Below are 20984 nucleotides of genomic sequence, written 5' to 3'. Positions count from 1 at the left end.
TATTTCTTATTTAGGGGTATGAGTGTGACCATATGGAGTTATGGACAATTGGACGGTAATTTCCCAGTTTGGTCGATTGATTTTGGTAAGACCAATAAATTAGCGTCTGCCAAACGGACGCTAATTTACTTAATTAGCGTTCGTTTTTGTAAACGGACGCTAATTAGCGTCTGTTTACAAGAACGGACGCTAATTAGCGTCTGTTTACAAGAACAGACGCTAAAATACAAGACAGCGGACGCTAATCTGCGTCTGTCATATATCAGACGTAATTTTGAATTTACCATCCACTTATACTGTCGGGCGCTAAAAAGGCGGATTCTTGTTGTGTTGACATTTGGCAATTTTATTATGAATATATATGACACGTGCAAATCAATGAATTATCGACATGTAGCTAAATTTTTTTTGTTTTACACTAATTATTAGAGTAGGGGTCTAATTTAACGTAAAACTAAACTAACGCAAGCCTACATTCTCCTAACAAACCCATTTCATCCCACTCTAACCTAACACTATTCTTAAACATCTCGCACCAATCTAGTCGTCCCTTCTCTCCTCCTTTGTTTCCCTTTCAGTCTTGAACTACAACACACAATTATACAAAATAATCATGTAGTCTTACCAAATAGATTAACCTAGTCACTAAATGAATTAAAGAATGTGAATACTGAATAGATTAATCTGGTTCCTAAATAGATTAAACTGGTTACCAAAACGGATTAATTAAACTAATCACTATATTCAGAAAGCTCGTATGTTATCTTCTTAATATTGGGTTTGAATCATGCCTAACTTTAAATCAAAAGTAGGCCAACAGTCTCTTACCAACTATTTTGTTTTAGTATTGCCTCCGTCTTTTTTTTCTTTATATAAACAGTTATTTCACCAAATACCCCCGACAAATCACGAAATTCACTATATACCCTGAATGTTTCAAATATTCACCATATACCCCTGAGTTTTCAAAATTGTGCACCATCTACCTTTTTTTTTAACGGACGTTAACTCGTCGTTGTCATTATTTACAATTTTGCCACTATTAACCCCTAACCCCAACTTTAACCCCTAACCCTAATACCTAATTAACATAATCTCCAAACACTAACCTTAATTAACCTAACCCTAACCCACCACCCTAACCCTGCCAACCCCCCACCCCTTCCCCTCTCCTCCACTCCAGCATCTACCAAGATTGCCGCCAGCCTAGTCCCCACCCCCACCCCCTCCCCTCCACTCCCGCAACTACCAAGATCGTCGCCAGTCCAGTCCCCACCCCCTCCCCCTCTCCCCCTCCCCTCCACTCCCGCCACTACCAAGATCACCACCAGCCCAGTCCCCACCCCTCCCCCTCCCATCCTCTGTTTTGGTCTTCCCAAAATCGGACGCACCATCTACTCCCCCCACTGGACGCCTGACCTGAACCACCATGCTACCTGCCTCGAGCTAGCCCTACCTCCGACCAACTTGCGCACCCCTCAAGCGCCCCGAACGCACTTCCCTGCTCTCATAGTCTTTCGCTCGAACCTTCTCTCTCCTCTCACACAAACTCCATGTTGATGCTATCTCTCCTCGCCTCTTCTTGTGACCCAGGCACCAGCCCCAACCCGTCGACCCAATACGGAAAGCAACCTAGACCGAGAAATCGCGGGTAAGGGGTTGGGGAAATTTCGAGGGAGGGTGGGGACTAGGAAAATTGATGGAGGATGGGTGGGGGATAGGGAATCACGGGGGAAGGATGGGGGCTACGGCGGTTGAGGGGGAGGGGTGGGGTGGGGGTGGGGCGTTGTGCTGGTGTGGAGGGGATGGGGAGGGGTGGGGGTTGGGCTGGGGTGGAGTGGAGTGGAGGGGATGTGGTTAGGATTAGGATTAGGGTTTAGGAGTTTGGGTTTGGATTAGGGGGTTAATAATGACAAAATTGTAAATAATGCTAACATGGAGTTAACTTTCATTAGTACTCCCTCCGTCCCAATTTATTTGCTACATTTTGCATATAGGTGTGTCCCAATTTATTTGCTACATTTGCAACTATTTCCATATATAGTACATAGGTCCCACACTTTATTTACAAATTTGTCATCACTCCCTCCTTGGTTTTTGTAAATATTTCCATATATAGTACATAGGTCCCACAATTTACCTACTTGCTTTTTTGTTAATGGTCCCCACTCCCTCCTTGGTCTTTGTGATAAAGCAAATGTAGCAAATAATTTGGGACGGAGGGAGTATAAGGGTATTTGGTAAACATTTTCGGAAATTCTTGGATATATGATGAATATCTGAAATATTAAGGGTATATGATGAATTTTGTGATTTATCAGAGTATATGCTGAAAAAACCGTTATATAAATAGATTTGAATCATATAAAATCGAATTTGGGTAAAAGGATAAATTTCAACTTTGTAAGTCAAGTAATAACCTTATAAAAGGATGGTAGTGACTAGTGAAGCACAAAATACCTGGACTCCTCCAAGGAAGCACTAAAAAGCTTGAGCCCCTAAAAAGGAACTCCAATTCTTTATCCTTTAGTCAAATCACCAAGATACTAAAGTGGGCATCTTTTAGCCAGCCTACTTCCAATCCACTAAAATCTAAAAATGTGCAAAGTTAACTATGATGACCCAAACCTAACTGCCTAAAAAACTCTCTCAAAAGGGAGAGAAATCCAACTACTGGATATAATGACTTCACTTTTTCAAGTTGCATAATGGAATACCAGACAATGTGGGTTCAGGTTAGACGTTAGCAGAAATTTTTGCCAAGGATACTCTACCCTGCATCTGGTAATGATTTTTTATGAATTCATACTACATCTGGCCGTATTTTGATAAAGTTTTTACTAGTAATAAAAACTGATCAGTATGAGCTTATATTATCTTTTTTAGGGATCATTAGCTAATACATTTTTTAGCGATGATTAGCTAATACATTAACAAGCTAATAGTGTTGTTTCATTATATTTTAAGTCTTACAAGTAGGATGCTCTTAAATTTATTACTAAGATGTAAGATTGCTTATGTAGTTATGTCCTTATTTCATTTGAGACTTATCAAATACTTCCTCTAATTCTGTTTTGTTACACTTTCCTTTTTTGACCATTTTATTTAATTATTACACCTCCTTTTTTTTTTTTATGATAACCTATCATATCAGTTTTTTACACTTTTCTTCTTTATATACCTTACCATTCATTTTATTGATCTACCTAAAACCTTCCAGGTACCCTATTTTTCTCTCTACTATATTATTTTAATGTTTTTTTTACATATTCTGAAACCAAACATTTTTTTTCTTTTACTTGTTCCTTATTTTTTGCACAATTTTCTTTGGTTCTCCTCAAAAATGAAATAAAACAATTAATAAAGAACAGAAAGGGAGTATGTAATATTATAATCTTTCAATTGAAACCATAAAAACTACAAAATGCCCCTAAAAAGAATAAGCTACAAAATGGTACAAATATAAATATCAATTTGAAGGATTTTAAGTACTAATTGAATATTTTCTTTTTCACCCATAACAATGCATGATTGATGATAGTATATTAGATAAAAGACTAACACCTTTTTTTTTTACCAATTTTCTTTCCTCCTAGTAGAAATGGCCAATAATGCAGACTAATCCAGTCCAACTCGTCTCTTCGACCATGTGGGCTGAGCCCGCGAAAAGCCCAGTCCACCTAGTTTGAACCATGAAATTGGTGGATGGATCCTGGGCTAGATTTTTTGTGCCAACTCACGAAAGCACACTACTAGAACCGCACAACCCGATCCACAAAAGCAATCCAGCCCAGCCCATGAATCGAACCAACCCAACCCAAGTAATTATTCAACCAATTTGAGTATATTTTAATCAAATTGTATATATTTTAATCAAATCGCATATATCACAATTAATCAAATTCAAAAATAATGAAATTATTCATTAATATTTATTTTAATTAATATTAAAATTTTTATGTAACAACAATAAATAATTATATAACTTTGAAGAAAAAAATTCTCATGCTGGTCCGCTAGCTCGCCAGCCCGCTAGATCCACGAACTGCCAAAATCGTTTCTCGAATCGTGAAAACCGATAGCATATTGGTGTGGGCTAAGATTTTTCAGCCTGTGGACCAGCCCACCCAAATCGTGAATCACGATTTAATCCTGGGACGTGAAATCTCAAGCCGACCCACTAGGATCTACGAACCAGCCCGTCGAGCCCACACCAGTGGCCATCTCTACTTACTTTGTAGGTGGTCAAACAGAGATTAGCCCCTCAACTATTTGCTTAACTCTCTTACCATACTCCATTTTGTAACATGATTTTCATAATGACAAAATATCATAGCCTTTTATTTTCACTAAGATAGATCCTAGAATTCCGGAAAATCTTACTTCTTTAGTTCAATGTGTGGAACCATATTTTTGCAACAAAAACATTAGTGTTATGGGGTTGGAATGCAAACAAGTACAGTTTTTGTTTTGGCTTCCTGTAGAGGGTTTTCCTATTTTCTTAAGAACACAAATTTTCGTTTTTCACAACATAAATATTTAGAAAAAACTAGAAATTCTTTAAACCTTTGAGGTCTCAGAAATGACTGAAACATGTATGTCATCTCCATCCATATTTCTTCATACGCTACTCAATGTTGATATCAAACCATTTCTTGATCTCGACCCCAATAATATCTTATAAAACCGCTGTAAATCCTTAAAATTTCTATAGCCAAAACCGTTGTTAATCCTATATGGCACCAACCAACAGTTTTCAACCATCACCCCATCAAAAAATATAAATGCAAAAGTGTACAATTTAAACTAGTATCTTTGTGGTGTAATGATAAGTTTAACAACAACACAGTACAAACATCCAAATCAAGTACAAAATTTTAGATCTAGATTATGTTTGATACAGCATATCATCATCATCATTCATAAAACTATTGAATACGAGACCACCCAACAGCAAAAATCAAAACTAAAATAAAGAAAAGGGGGAAATAAACTAAGATCAACCCCTAAAAAAGGTGTTTACAATATAAACTTCATTCTCAGAAACTAACAAAATATCATCAGACACCATAAACATAGTAATAATACACATCATTAAACATATATTTTTATAGAGAGAAAATGAAGAATTGAACAAGCTAACAATATATAAACTCTAAAATGGACCAGATTTTTTCAAAGAAGATAAAAATACTATGAATTTTATTAACCTCTTACAGATAGCAAAGAAGGAATGGCAGCCAAATTAGTTGTTCCATTGCTGTTCTTACTTAACTCGGTCCCACTCTTACCACCCAAGTCTCTCTTACCATCATTTGTGACCATAGTAGTAGTAATAGTAGGCTTAGCAAAAGCTCTCATTGGGCTGGCAAAAGCCCACCCCCAACTCCTACTCCTGCCATGGACTAACGGCCCAGTTCCAGGAGTGGCAGTGGGCCCATTGGGCCTTCCATCAGCAGGCCAATAAGAGGAAGAAGAAGAAGTTGAAGAAGACGATGATGTAATAATAAAGCCACCAAAAAGACCACCACAACGAACTTTGTCTCGAATAGTATCACCGGAAGCGCGTGAGGTTGAGTGTCGGTGTTTACTTCCTTCACGATGTGACTCCACGCGCCGAAGTGTACAGTCACCAAAACCCGTTGAAATCCTCTCAAAAAAATCCCCTGAAAAACTCCTGCTCCCACACCCTACAGATCTAGATCTCGACACTTTCCGTCCAAACGACGCCGCATTTGTCCCGCTACTGTTGGGGCTATCATCAATCCCTTCCACCACAACAACCGACACCGCAGGAGGCGGAGGAGGAGGAGGAGCTATTGTTGTTTCCAGCACAGTTGACGAGGTAGTAGTAGTAGTACTAATATCTGGTGGGCCCGGTTTTGGGGAAGGTGGTTTTTTATTGGAGGTGTTGTTAGAGAGGTGGAGAAAAGACCAAAAACCCTTTCTTCTAGGGCTGAAATTAGCAGTGGTAAAAGTAGCAGTAGATTTACTTCTTTTGAGAAGTGTAGTTGTAGTAGAAGAAGAAGAAACAGCAGTAGGAGATAATTTTTTCTTCTTTTGAGTGAGGAGAAAAGGTATGCGGGCCCTTCTATGATGATGATGTTGATATCCGGCACTAGAAGAGCTTGCACTTTCAACTCCTACTAGTAATTCCTGGTGATTACGGTAATGATTATATTGACGGGCGTTGCCGTTTCCGTTGGTGTTAGCAACTGCGACATTATTGGTATTGGAACAAGTGTTGGTATCAGATCTGAAGGAAGGGGAGGAAGACAAGGAAGAAGGAACGAAGAAAGATGAGGAAGAAGAGGAGACGAGCTTGCCGAGTTTTTCTTGGAGGCAAAAGGCGCAGATCCCGCCGCCAGGAGAGGTAGCGGAACGAAATGGGTGGTCTGTGCAGAAGATTCCGTCGCCGGAGATGTCGTCGTCGACTGCCATAGAAGAGAAATTCGAGGGAGAGAGAATGTGAGAGAGAGAGAGAGAGAGAAAATGAGGGAGAAATGAAAGGAGGGGAAATGGAGTGATTACGGAGAGGAGAGAGAATTGAAGGGGGGGCGTGGGCCTGGGGTAGAGTTCCCAGGACTATAGCACGTGGAAGACTGACTTGTTAATAGTAGGAGTATTTTTTTAATTCAAGGTTGGGGTAAACAAGACAAAATACTTGGCTATTGAAATAATGGTTGGTCCTAACTCCTAATAGTGGTTGTTTTCAGAGACTTGGGTCTCAGGCTCTGGACATCGAGCTGGAGCCTGGAGGGCCTTTGTGGCCCCTTGTTTTTTCACTGCTATGTGCTATGGCCTATGGCCTATGGCCTATGTGCTATGGCCTATGTATGTGCATGTCATGTCTCATGTAGTCATGTGTATCATTCTATTCTTATGCAGTTCTACCCTTTTCAAAGAATAAGTTTATGGAAAAATGGATCAGAATACCCCCAATTTTGAACAGTTCGCTTTTAGTATCCCCAACTTTGAGTTATTTTTAAATACCCTCAACTATTGGGGAGATCTGCTAAAAATGCACCCAGATGACCTGATACCTATTAACAAGGTAATTTTTTTTATTGCTCTTTTATTTTCTATATTAGCTTTTGTAAACCAAAATTTCCAACCCCCCACCCCCTCCTCTGCTCATCGCCCAACCACCAACTGCCACCTTCCCTTACCCCACTACCACCCTTCCCACACCCCAGCCCCCCTCCCCTAACCCCCCGTCGAAACCCCCTCCCCTAACCCTGTCGAACCCCCTATGCTCTTCTCCAAACAAATGCGTTCCAGATCATCGACATTGTAACACCTCCAAATTACTCACTTTAAAATAAAATAATTTAGTAAATAATATTTGAGTAATTTAGGAGTATTACCGCCACGTGACTAACACGCTTTCGGCAACCAACTACTAACTAACAAATTAACTTGCAGCGGAAGACTTTAACCAATAATAAAAAATACTTCTTTATTAATAAAAGTAAATATTGTCTCAATACTCAAAATAAATAAAACACTCTAATCTAGGTGAAGAACCCCTTCCTAGTATGCTCCCATGCACATCCAAAATTCACCTGCAAAACTGCTTACCAAAAAGGTAAACAGGGCAAAGCCAAATAGGAAAAAGGAAATACGCGTCAGTATAAAATGAGTACGAAATGTACTAGATAAGTAACACATTTGTTAGTTCATAACAATTTTTTGTTTCGAAAACTCCATCACCAATAATTCAAGAATAACTCTTTAAGAATTAACTATTTTCAAACACTTAATAATAATTCAAGAATAACCTTTTAAGAACAAACTCTTTTCAAACACTTGATAATAATTCAAGAATAACCTTTTAAGAACAAACTCTTTCCAAACACTTGAATAATAATTCAAGAATAACCTTTTAAGAACAAACTCTTTCCAAACACTTGGATTAAAAATAATCCTGAAAACAATTCCTCTTCTTATCTCCCCTTCTATTTTGCTAAGTGTGCACACCCCCCAAGCTAGTCATCCCATCACGGAGCTATATCAAGGGGTAACTATAATTGCCAACAAGTGGACTTTGAATCTCTTGATATTAATCAAGCGGAAATAATAATAATAATATGACTTGTAAGTCATGAATAAACCTCCTTTCCTCATAAAAAATTTTTGAACATTCAAAGTTCATAAAAACCAATCAACCTTTCTTGTAAAAATAATTTAATTTTCCAAAAAGGATAACAAGACTTCTATATAAAAATGATTGATAAAATCATTTTATTTTTCACTTCCAAGAGTGAATAATAAAATATCGTAACCATTTTAAACCAAATTTCTAAACCATCCAACCATTAAATCAATAAAAACTTTATCAATAAAACCATATTTTCAAAAGATCTAGCTACATAACGTACCTTGATCTTGCACAAAAGTATACTAGTATCTTCACTTATTCTTTACTTGAGCTTTTCATAACCAACCAATAAGCAATTTACCACATGAACTTAATCATGAATTTAAACATGAATGACTATCATGAGCATAATATTTTTGAGTAAGAAATATGAAAATATTTTTCTTAAACCAAAAGAAAATTGAAACTTGAATAAGAAATATAAAACTAGAATAGATAGGAAAGAAAAAAACTTTGAAGTAAGATATATGGATTTTCAAAGTTTTTGTGTGGAAAAGATGGCTTAAGGTATGTGGTATTTATAGGAGTAGAATAGGTAGTACTTAATTTCAAAAATTAAATAGTTTGTAACCTTCACATAAATTAGGAGATTAAACCAAGATTTGATAACCTCCATCATAAATTTGGAAGTTATAGGAAACAAAACTCCTCCAATTCACCATAAATCCCGTAGAATATATGGCCTCTAAAAAAAATTTTTTTTTTTTTTTTGGTTTTTTGAAAGTTTTTGACTAGGATTTAATATCAAAAGCTTAACAAATTCAATTTTGGCGCCATATTCTTGCCAAAGTAATTATAAAACACTGAAAATACTAAAATACCCTTTGCTTAAAATATTTATTTTAGAAAATAAATATTTTATTATTTAAATAAATACTAAAAATATGGGGTATTACAGTCTACCCCCCTTAAAAGAAGTTTCGACCTCGAAACTTAAGACAAAAAGTCATAATCACTTTCCAAAAACGGATTAAAATTCAAAATCGTAGTTTCTGACTCAAATGCTCATGTCTAAAATGCATATAATGACTCAAAAATATGCTAAAATGCATAACTATAGTAGAAGCGCGAAACTCTATCGCATTCTACCCCCCTTAAAAGGAGTTACGACCCCGTAACTCGACAACTAACCTCGGAAAACAACGCCGGATATTTCTTGCCATGTTGCTTCCTCAATCTGATGGTTTAACCATAATACTTTGACTAATCTTACATCCTTAGTTTGAGTACTTCTAACTTTACTATCAAGGATTCTTACAGGTCTTTCCTTGTAAGTCAAACTATCATCTAATTCAATGGCTTAGATTGCAGCACATGAGACACATCCGAAATATACTTCCTTAAATGAGATATATGAAAAACATCATGGACTCGACTTAAATAAATTTGGCAAATTCAACTTATATGCCACTTTTTCGAACTTCTTTAACACCTAATATGGCCCGATATACTTTGGCTTAACTTTCCTTCTTCCAAATCGCATCACCACCTTTCATTGGAGATATTTTCAACAATACCTTCTCCCCAACATGAAACTCTTCATCCCTTCGCTTCAAATCAACATAAGTCTTCTACCGATCTTGAGCTGTCTTGATCTTTTCTTGAATCACTTTCACTTTGCTTCACTTTCAAGGAATTCGGGTCCAAGCACCACGTTTCACTAATATCATTCCAGCAGACTGGACTCTACACTTCCACCATACAAACCTCAAACGACCATACCAATACTTGCATAGACGTTGTTGTTGTAGGAAAATTCTATCAAATCCAAGAAATCCTCCCACGAACCCTGATACTCCATAACACAAGATCGCAACATATCTTCTAAAGTCTGAATTGTTCGTTCTGTTTGCTCATCTGTAGCCGGATGAAAAGCTGTACTCATTAACAAATTAGTACCCAAAGCCTTCTGCAAACTCTGTCAAAAATTGGACAAGAACCGTGAATCACGATCAGAAATAATGTCCTTAGGCACACCATGATATTTCACCACCCATTTCACATATGCTTTAGCAAATTGATCCATCGACCAAGTATTCTTCATAGGAATGAAAGTTACGGATTTAGTTAAACGATCAACCACTACCAAATTTGTATCATTTCCAGCCTTAGTTCTTGGTAATGCAGACACAAAATCCATTGATATAGAATCCCATTTCCAACTCGGAATATCCAGAGGTTGAACCTTCCCTTGCGGCCTCTTGTGCTCAAATTTGACCTTTTGGGATGTGAGACACTTAGCCACGAACTCTGCTACCTCTCGCTTCATGTTTGGCCACCAAAACGTTTTCTTCATGTCCTTATACAACTTATCACCACCTGGGTGTACTGAATAAGGTGAGCTATGAGCTTCTTCCATTAATTTCCGCTTCAACTCTTCTTTATTACTTGGTATACACCACCTTCCTTTGAACCGAATACTTCCATCATCAGCTATTTGAAAATCCGACACCTGACTATCCCAGATCTTCTCTCGAATCTTTTCTAACTTTTTATCCTTTGATTGACCTTCCCTAATCTCATCATAGATGGAGGGTTAAACTGACCCAACAATTCTTCAACACCTCTTTCTTCTAGTACCTCCAATGACAGTTTCTGAAACTCGACACATAACTGACTAGGCAACACCATTCATTAACTGAATGACTCGACTTTCGACTTAATGCATCAGAACAACATTAGCTTTCCCTTCATGATACTGGATCTCAGATCATAATCCTTGATCAACTCCAACCACCTCCTCTGCCTCATGTTCAACTCCTTCTGAATGAAAATATACTTTAAGCTCTTATGATCCGTGTACAACTTACACGTTGTCCCATACAAGTAGTTCGCTATATCTTCAAAGCAAACACTATTACACCTAATTCAAGATCATGGTTGGATAATTCACCTCGTATGATTTTAACTACCTAGAAGCATAAGCAATGACCTTCCGGTTCTGCATCAATACACACCCTAACCCAAATTTCGAAGCATCACTATAAACATCATATTGTTGGCTTTCATCTGATCGAGCCAAAACAGGTGTTGTAGTCAACCTTTCCTTCAACACCAAAAAAAACTTCCTCACACTCTGGATTCCTAACAAACTTACATTCTTTCTTCATCAGGCTAGTCATTGGTCTCGATATCTTTAAGAAATCCTTTACAAATCTTCGATAGTAACCAGCTAACCCAAGGAAACTCCTTATATCAGACATCGTCTTCGGTGTTGGTCATTCGCGCACCGCTTGTAACTTAGTAGGATTCCATCCTTTAAGATAACATGTCCTAAAAATGCAACCTTATCCAACCAAAAACTCACACTTAGAGAACTTGGAGTACAACTTATGCTCTCTTAGGGTGGACAAAACTTCCCTCAAATGCAGCTCATGACGCTCCTATCCTGTGAATATATCAAAATATCATCTATAAACACAACCACATATTTATCCAAGTATGGCCTGAAAATCCTATGCATCAAATCCATGAACATCTGCAGGTGCATTGTCAGACCAAACGCATCACTGTGAACTCATAGTGACCATACGCGTCCTAAAGCATCTTAGAATATCACCCTCAACAATCCTCAATTGGTGATAGCCTGACCTCAAATCTATCTTCGAGAAAATTCCCACTCCCTTCAACTAATCAAATAAATCATCTATTCTCGGAAGTGGATACTTATTCTTGATCGTCACATTGTTCAACTCCCGATAATCAATGCACAACCTCAAACTACCATCCTTCTTTTTACGAACAATACAGGGCCACCCAAGGAGACGAACTAGGTCTTATATACCCTTTTTCTAACAATCCTCCAACTGAACTTTTAACTCTTTCTCCCATGAGCCATTCTATACGGAGCCTTTGAAATAGGTCCGGTTCCTGCATAAGTCTACGTGAACTCAAGATCCCTAACCGGTGGCACACCCGGTATCTCTTCAGGAAACACATCAGTACGACCGGGATCTCCCTATTCTCATCTTCCTTTTCAATCCTCTAACTCACCACATAAGAATAATGGACACCCTTCTTCACATAAGATTGAATTCTCATCGAGACACTATCTTCATTCCCTTCTCCTTCCAAAGCTTCCTATAAGTCACTCTTTCTTTCTTAGGACCGACTAAGGACACCTTATGGGCCTCACAATTAATCTGAGCCTTGAATCTTCCCAACCATCTCATCCCCAAAACTACATCGAGGTCTGACAAGGCAAACTCAACTAAGTCGGATGGAAAGTTCACCCCTACTATCACTAAAGGTACTTGACTATGCAACCTCGTACAATTAAACATCTCTCCTGATGGCAATGCATTTTCTAATGAAATAGACACTGGACTGCTTAAATGGAGCTTTTCTACTAAAGTGCTAGAAACAGATGAATGAGATGCTCCTAAATCAAATAACACTTTGACAGACAGAGAATTTATGAAAAAGGTTCCAACTATTACCTCAGAAACATTCTGAGCCTCACGACGGTTCATGACGAAACTCTGCCTTTAGACTAATTCTCCATCCCTGGTTTAACAACAGCGTTGGAGGAAGCTAACTTATGTTGATCATTCTAAGGGGCCTTACTACTCGGGTCAGGATTTGACTGCAGGTTTTCCACCAGCTTTGTTTTTTTGAAGCACTCCTACTCCAGGTGTTCCTATTTTTGACAATAATGGCATGTCACCAAGTTGCCTTGACAATCCTTTCCAGGGTATTTCTTATCACACCTTTTGCAGAAAAAAAGGTTCTCTCAACTTTCTTCCCATTACCTTGGTTCCCATTAGGCTTCCGACTAGGTACCTATTGTCTTTCTCAGTTTGGTTAAATCCATCATTGAGCTTTTGCTTCTTATCTCCACTTTGTTGGTTCCCATTGTTGTTATACTTCTCTTTTCCCAGAGGAAGGTCCCTTCAAGTCTCTTCCTTTAATCCCATATAAGTGAGACTCTACCATAAATTTCATCAAGAGTCTCAAAAGTTACTCCCCAGCTTACTTTGGAGAGTTAAGGTTAACCTTGCTCAAACCTTGGGCCTTCAAAGTCTCAGATGGTACTATCTAGGTGAGAACCTTATTAACTCCAAAAATTTGCTATAATACTCATTAACAGACATATTGCCCATCCTCATATTATTGAACTCCATAGCCTTTTGCTTTTCAAGTACGAAGGATAAAACTTAGTCCTCAAGGCCTCTTTAAACTCGTTCCACCTAAAGTGTGGATCCTCTAAAAGATCATATTTCCTTTGTTTCCACCATAGGTCTGCCTCATCTCTCAAATAATAAACAACATTATTAACTCTAAGGTTTTTAGGGCACACTATGGCATCAAAAGCTTATCGAATTATGTGATCTAGTTTTCTAAGCTAGCGGTCCTCTTTCCCATGGTAAGTCAGAGGTTTGATAGCTGTTACCCTCTAAAAGACCTCACGAAAACTTTTCACTTTACTTGATTTCTTGATTATCTATCACCTGAATGACTTTTTCAGCTATCTTTGCTAGTCTACTAACCATAGAACTTATACTTCTTCTCCTTCTTTCTGCCATTCAGCTAGATATAAGGGTGTTTGAGAATAAATCTCAACTAACATTCATAGAACAACTGTGTAACTACCCAAACAATTCAATAAACATGTAAGTATAACTAGTTCAAAACATAGCAATCACATACTTCATATATCATGGCAAATATTAGCCTTATACATAACAACTACTAAAATATTTGAGTGTATCAAAATATTCTTAAGACAATTAGGCCGCTTCATGGCCAAAACAAAATTATATATGTCATGGTTACTAAAGACTTCGAACTCTGGTACATAGTTTGTCTTAATAATATTCGTCAACTCATCAATGGCCATATAATCAGACTGGCCTGAGTATTTTCGAGAGGTAAAAAAAAATACACATAGTACTACTATTTGCTCGCCAATGCAGCATGACTCCTTGCTTATCCCATACATAGGGAATAACATAAACTTTTTCCTTAACTTCCAACAACAATCATATAAAAGCAAAAAGAATTGAAATATTACAAGAACAACATCATAAAAGTAATATTAATATATGTTAACTAAAAAAATATGATCAAATTTGTACTAAATGCACCACTATCGGCTTAAAATATTTATTTCAAAATTTTTAAAGTGTACTTGATTTCAAGATATAGAATAGCCAAGTGATTATAGCTCCCAGGTAAGGAAGTTACCCACACTCGGGGAGAGCCTTCCTAATCCTAGACAGAGCTTGTCACCCCAACATATCTACACCCTTCATCTTTCCAAATAAAAAAAAAATAAATATATATATACTTTTTAGTGATACTAGCAAGATGCATCTATACAAATTGTCAAAAAGAAAACTATTAAATTTAACAAAAATATTTTAGAATGCAAATGCGAAACTCTATATGCCCATCTTATGTCTACCCATCAATTTTAATTTCAACTTTTATCTTTTCAAGACCTAAAAAACTAATACCACTTTGTAACACCCCCAAATTACTCACTTTTAAATAAAATAATTTAGTAAATAATATTTGAGTAATTTAGGAGTATTACCGCCACGTGACTAACACGCTTTCGGCAACCAACTACTAACTAACAAAGTAACTTGCAGCGGAAGACTTTAACCAAATAAAAAATACTTCTTTATTAATAAAAGTAAATATTGTCTCAATACTCAAAATAAATAAACACTCTAATCTAGGTGAAGAACCCCTTCCTAGTATGCTCTCATGCACATCCAAAATTCACCTGCAAAACTGCTTACCAAAAAGGTAAACAGGGTAAAGCCAAATAGGAAAAAGGAAATACGCGTCAGTATAAAACTGAGTACGAAATGTACTAGATAAGTAACACATTTGTTAGTTCATAACAATTTTTCGTTTCGAAAACTCCATCACCAATAATTCAAGAATAACTCTTTAAGAATAACTATTTTCAAACACTTAATAATAATTCAAGAATAACTTTTAAGAACAAACTCTTTCAAACACTTGAATAATAATTCAAGAATAACCTTTTAAGAACAAACTCTTTCCAAACACTTGAATAATAATTCAAGAATAACCTTTTAAGAACAAACTCTTTCCAAACACTTGGATTAAAAATAATCCTGAAAACAATTCCTCTTCTTATCTCCCCTTCTATTTTGCTAAGTGTGCACACCCCCAAGCTAGTCATCCCATCACGGAGCTATATCAAGGGGTAACTATAATTGCCAACAAGTGGACTTTGAATCTCTTGATATTAATCAAGCGAAATAATAATAATATGACTTGTAAGTCATGAATAAACCTCCTTTCCTCATAAATAACTTTTTGAACATTCAAAGTTCATAAAAACCAATCAACCTTTTCTTGTAAAAGTAATTTTAATTTTCTAAAAAGGATAACAAAACTTCTATATAAAAATGATTGACAAAATCATTCATTCTTTTCACTTCCAAGAGTGAATAATAAAATATTGTAACCATTTTGAACCAAATTTCTAAATCAATCCAACCATTAAATAATAAATAACTTTATCACATAAAACCATATTTCAAAAGATCTAGCTACATAACGTACCTTGATCTTGCACAAAAGTATACTAGTATCTTCACTTATTCTTATACTTGAGCTTTCTCATAACCAACCAATAAGCAATTTACCACATGAAATTAATCATGAATTTAAACATGAATGACTTATCATGAGCATAATATTTTTGAGATAAGAATGAAAATATTTTTCTTAAACCAAAGAAAATTAAAACTTGAATAAGAAATATAAAACTAGAATAGATAGGAAGAGAAATAATAACTTTGAAGTAAGAGAATATGGATTCTTCAAAGTTTTTGTGTGGAAAAGATGGCTTAAGGTATGAGGTATTTATAGGAGTAGAATAGGTAGTATTTAATTTCAAAAATTAAATAGTTTGTAACCTTCACCATAAATTAGGAGATTAAACCAAGATTTGTAACCTCCATCATAAATTTGGAAGTTATAGGAAAGCAAAACTTCCTCCAATCACCATAAATCCCGTAGGAATATATGGCCCCTAAAAAAAATTTTTTTTTTTTTGGGTTTTCTGAAATTTTTTGACTAGGATTTAATATCAAAAGCTTAACAAATCCAATTTTGGCGCCATATTCCCGCCAAAGTAATTAAAAAACACTAAAAATACTAAAATACCCTTTGCTTTAAATATTTATTTTAGAAAATAAATATTTAATTATTTAAATAAATACTAAAAATATGGGGTATTACAAACATCGCCGCCATTACTATCATCAGCTTCACTTTTCACTATCTCTATCAAAATGGTGCAATTTTGATTTTGATTTTGGGGTTTATTAGGGTGAGGTGTGTCGGAATGTGCAAAGAATCAAGAAATTTGTGGAGGAGAATCAGAAATTGGCTGCTGAATGTCCGACTTTAGTGGACCAGTGTTGGAAGTTGGAGAGAGAATGTTCTTTATATGATCACGATCGCGAGGCGTTGATGAAGTTTGGGAATGAAGCAGATGAGAGAGCCAAGGATGCTGAGATTAAGGTTACTCTGTTGGAAAATGATTTGAAGTAGCTTTCAGAAGAAATTAAATATTACAAGCATCAATGTGAGATGCTTTCGGTGAGTATGCAGTTTTATTCTAAGTTTTATTCTTTTGGATTTTGTGCTAATAATTTTCTGTTTTTTTAACTTGAAAATTTGATTGTATTAATTTTGTTGGTTATGTCTGAAAATGGTTTTTGATCTAATTATGTAGTATGAAAGAAGCAACCTTGGTTTGGGTTTAGTGTAGAATTTGCTGGATGTTATTTGTGTGTTTGTATAATGGAAATTATAGAGCAAAAACGATGTCATGTAATTGCAGAGAAAATGGAGAAAAAGAGAGGAGAGAGAAGAGGGAGGGGAGAGGGACTGGTGGTTGAGGAGGGGGAGGAAGGAGAGAGGTGGCAGTGGGGTGGGAGTAGAAAATGGTAAGAGTGGGATGATTGTTATTTCACTAGGAACACTACAAGAGGGGGGGTGAATTGTAGTGTGGAACTTATTGCCCAAATAATGCGGAATTTAAAACATAAGCAATAAGGAACTGAAAGTGCAAGAGAGATTTTTACGTGGAAACTTCTTGTCTCAATACAAGAAGAAAAACCACGACCTACTCAGGATTTAAACTCTTCACTATAATAGGAAATCTCCTATGATTCAACCTATTACATACTCAAGTTCCACTCGGAACTCCAACTCTCTCACAATCTCCACTCTATACTCTAGACTTAACTCTAAGTCTTTCAAGAGTTCCACAACTCTTTACAAAAGGTTTACTCAAACCCTTCACCCCTAGATAGACTTCACCCTAAGTCTACGCATACACAATAAGAACTTACTCAAGTTCCTAACTCGAACTTACTCAAGTTCCTAACTCGAACTTACTTAAGTTCCTAACTCGAACTTGATACAAGAATTCACTCAAACCCTTTACCAAGTTCCCATTACAAGAGTTCACTCAAACCCTTTAACCCCAAACTCAAATACAGACGCTTGATAATTTGGTTTAACTCTAGTATATAGAAACTGAATAACTGTAAAGGAACATGGCACTCGTAGGAACTTGAAACTCAAAGGAACTGACTCAAACAAGGAATAAAATATAATTCTTTTGTAACGTATTCCTTAAGCCAAACTTATGGAATGACATAAGTCTAACACTATGGAAAGACACTCAGACAATTTGAAACTCAATTGAACTTGTATATTTATAGCAGTCTTTTAAATGAACGTGGATGAATCATGTGTTAGTGGTTAAACCATTATCCCATGATGTTCCTTACACGAAGGAACACGTTCCTTATCATGTCCCATGATCCCATGATCTCAATATGAACGTGGATATATTTTAGCCACAACTCCTAAGTAATAGGAGTTCCTTGAGCTTTCGAAAATCAGTTAGTTTATAAAACAATTTATCATTAAAACTTAATTTAATCTTTAAGAAAATATTATCTTTTAAATAAATATTCATAAAAACCGGATAAATATTTTCTTATCTTTTTCAAAAAAAAAATCTTTTCCTTAAAAGATTTTCTATTCTGATTTTCACTTGGGTAAAACTGATTTCCTATTATTTAGGCATGACTTACTCAACTTCATAATTGTACCGTTATATTACTGACGCCTAAGCTAGTTCCTTGTAATAGTTAGTTCCTTTAACTTAGATTAATAGACTACCACGTCTGTTCCTTTAGAGAGGAACAGACAGACAATTTCTTTAACAATACTCATTATACGTATTATAAATCTAGGCTTTTTATTTTCCAAAAATGAAAAGATAAAATTAAATTAATTAAAATCATATTCCAAAGAAACCGATTTTATTAAAACTTATCTTTTATTTTAAAACTAAACTTATCTTTTAAAACTAAAACTTATCTTTTATTTTAAAACTAAAACTTATCCTAAAACAACTAATGCACATTATTTATAAATATTTAACCACGTAGAGATTTATTAAGAAATAAACTCTAAATAAATTCTTATAGATTAAGATATAATATGCATCAGATTTATTGACTCTTAAATACTTTTGACTCTAAGTTCCACGAGTTCCTTTGACCTTACGAGTTCCTTTAGACCTTGTTCCATTACCTTTCATATTTCCATATACTTACATGAATCCTAGAAAATAAACTCATATTTTCTGCCTTCATGCTCCATGCTGCTCCAACTCAAGAACCGCATGTTGATAGCTCCACCTTTGGAACTTCAGTGTGCTAGTTCCTTTAAGAAACTTCGCACTCATAGTTCCTGCTCAGGAACTTCTTGTTTCAACTCTGAAACGCTATATTGCTGCTCCCACTCAGGAACTGCTCCAGAACTTCATATTCAATGTTCCTCATAGGATGTACCTAGGAACCGCTCTATTTGTGTTCCTTATAGAACTCTTTTAGGAACTTCACTTGTTGGATACCTTCATGTGTGATATATTCAACCTTTGATGACTTGTTTCATGTTAATGTAATATGCACATCTCAAACACACATGTTAGTTAGATAATCATCATTTGTTTACAATCATCAAAATACTACATGACTCAACAATGATAAAAAAGAAAAAGAAAAAAAATTAAGTAAAACCAATAAGAGCATGACACGTGACATTTTAACCTGCTAAACCGGTTCTTTTAGATCAGGGGTGTATTTTTAGCGAACCTCCCCAATAGTTGGGGGTATTTGAAAATAACTCAAAGTTGGGGTTATTAAAAGCGGACGGGCTATAGTTGGGGTATTCTTATCCATTTTTCCTAAGTTTATTATAAGTATTTGGTCAAGCAGCAGGTGATAGTCTAGTGATATTGACGTCACCTCCGATCTCAGAGGTTATAGGATCGAGTTTCACCCCCTTGTAAGGAAAGAACCCCAATTTCCCCCTTCCTTTCAAGGGACTTCATCTTATCTTGAAAAAAAATATTCTAAGATACTTCAATGAAATATATAGAGGAGATAAAGGAGATTAAGGAGAGGAAAGTAGGCATGTTCATTTGGCCCAATAAAATCCTTCAATGAGCCTTTTAAAACACATATGACCCGATCCTTATTATAAATGGGGCGGGTCCTTAAAGGGTCAGAGAAAAAGAGGGCTAGAATGGGTTGGGGGCGGTCTTGAAAGAGTTTAAAAGATTTTTCTTTTTTGAAACTAGGCATGCTCATTGGGCGGCGGCCCAATAAAACCCTTCAATGAGCCCTTTTAAAACACATATGACTCGACCCTTATTATAAATGGGGGGGGGGTCCTTAAAGGGTCAGGGAATAAGAGGGCTGAAACGGGTTGTGGCAGGCCTTGAGAGGGTTGAAAAGATTTTTCTTTTTTGAAACAACTCCACTCTTTGTCTCTTTCCTACCATTCGACTAATTCGATCATCATTATTTTCCCCCAAATCTTTTTCTCTCCTAGGGTTTTTTTCTCTATCATCTTCGTAGGTCTGGCAATTCGCACATCTCCTCTTCGTCGACCAAGCAATTTGCAACTCCATATGCTACTGAATGTAAAGTTCCACTAAACCCTAATTTTGCTCTCTTTTATTTAAAATGGTACAAAATAATTAAGTGTTTCATTTATTTTAGAAAGGAGAAAGTATGTATCTTCTCTGTTTTTTTATTAGTTAAAACATTTTGACTTTTCCATTGTTTATAGTTTCTATTTGCTCTTTCAATATATTACTACTTACAATAGCAACCATTTCGGTTATGAAACAGGTGGCAACCTTCAATCAAGTCTGCCAAGAGTGAAATCGGCGTAAGCTAAGAATGACTGAAATGAAGCAAACATAAACTACCATTCACTAGTAGAAAAAAGCCCATCTGATGCGATCAAAATCGGGCTTACGGATGCGGTTTTGGTCCACATCAGATGGGCCCACAGCAGCTAACAAAAGAATCTGATGCGGTTGAAAACCGCATCAGTATAGTAAAAATCTGATGCGGTTTTCCAAAATAACCGCATCAGATTGTGAATGTTTTGAAAAAAAAAAGGTTTACGCGCAACCAAGCCCACGAAACCAAAACTGATGGAAGCCGAAATCTTTATAGAATAATAAAAAGACAGAATCACCAAACCAAAAATTAGTAAATAATGAAACTATAAATTACTAGAGGGATTTACACCAAACCAGAAATTTACAGAAAATAACAACTAAATTACATCATAATTACAAAAAAAAACAATAAAAACACAAACAAAATAACAAAATAATTACAAAAAAACAACACCAAATAAACGAACAAAAACTAAAGAAATTTGAACAGAAATCTGACTATGCTAGGTCACGTTCGTTAGAAATTGAACAGAAATCCAGAAATTAGAA

The 20984-nt window shown here is 36.0% G+C and overlaps 1 protein-coding gene across 1 annotated transcript; it reads right to left on the bottom strand.

Moving 5' to 3' along the window:
• Positions 1–4999: 4999 nt before the first annotated feature.
• Positions 5000–6571, bottom strand: LOC104906535 (hypothetical protein). Its single transcript, XM_010695304.4, has one exon. It carries the CDS (start codon positions 6439–6441, stop codon positions 5206–5208), a length of 1236 nt encoding a protein of 411 aa, XP_010693606.2. The 5' UTR covers positions 6442–6571; the 3' UTR covers positions 5000–5205.
• Between the last annotated feature and the right edge of the window lie 14413 nt (positions 6572–20984).

This window comes from Beta vulgaris, chromosome 3 (assembly GCF_026745355.1).
Source record: "Beta vulgaris subsp. vulgaris cultivar EL10 chromosome 3, EL10.2, whole genome shotgun sequence".
Taxonomy (NCBI): Eukaryota; Viridiplantae; Streptophyta; class Magnoliopsida; order Caryophyllales; family Amaranthaceae; genus Beta; species Beta vulgaris.
Note: the sequence above shows the minus strand (reverse complement) of the source record. Positions and strands in the feature narration are given on the sequence as shown.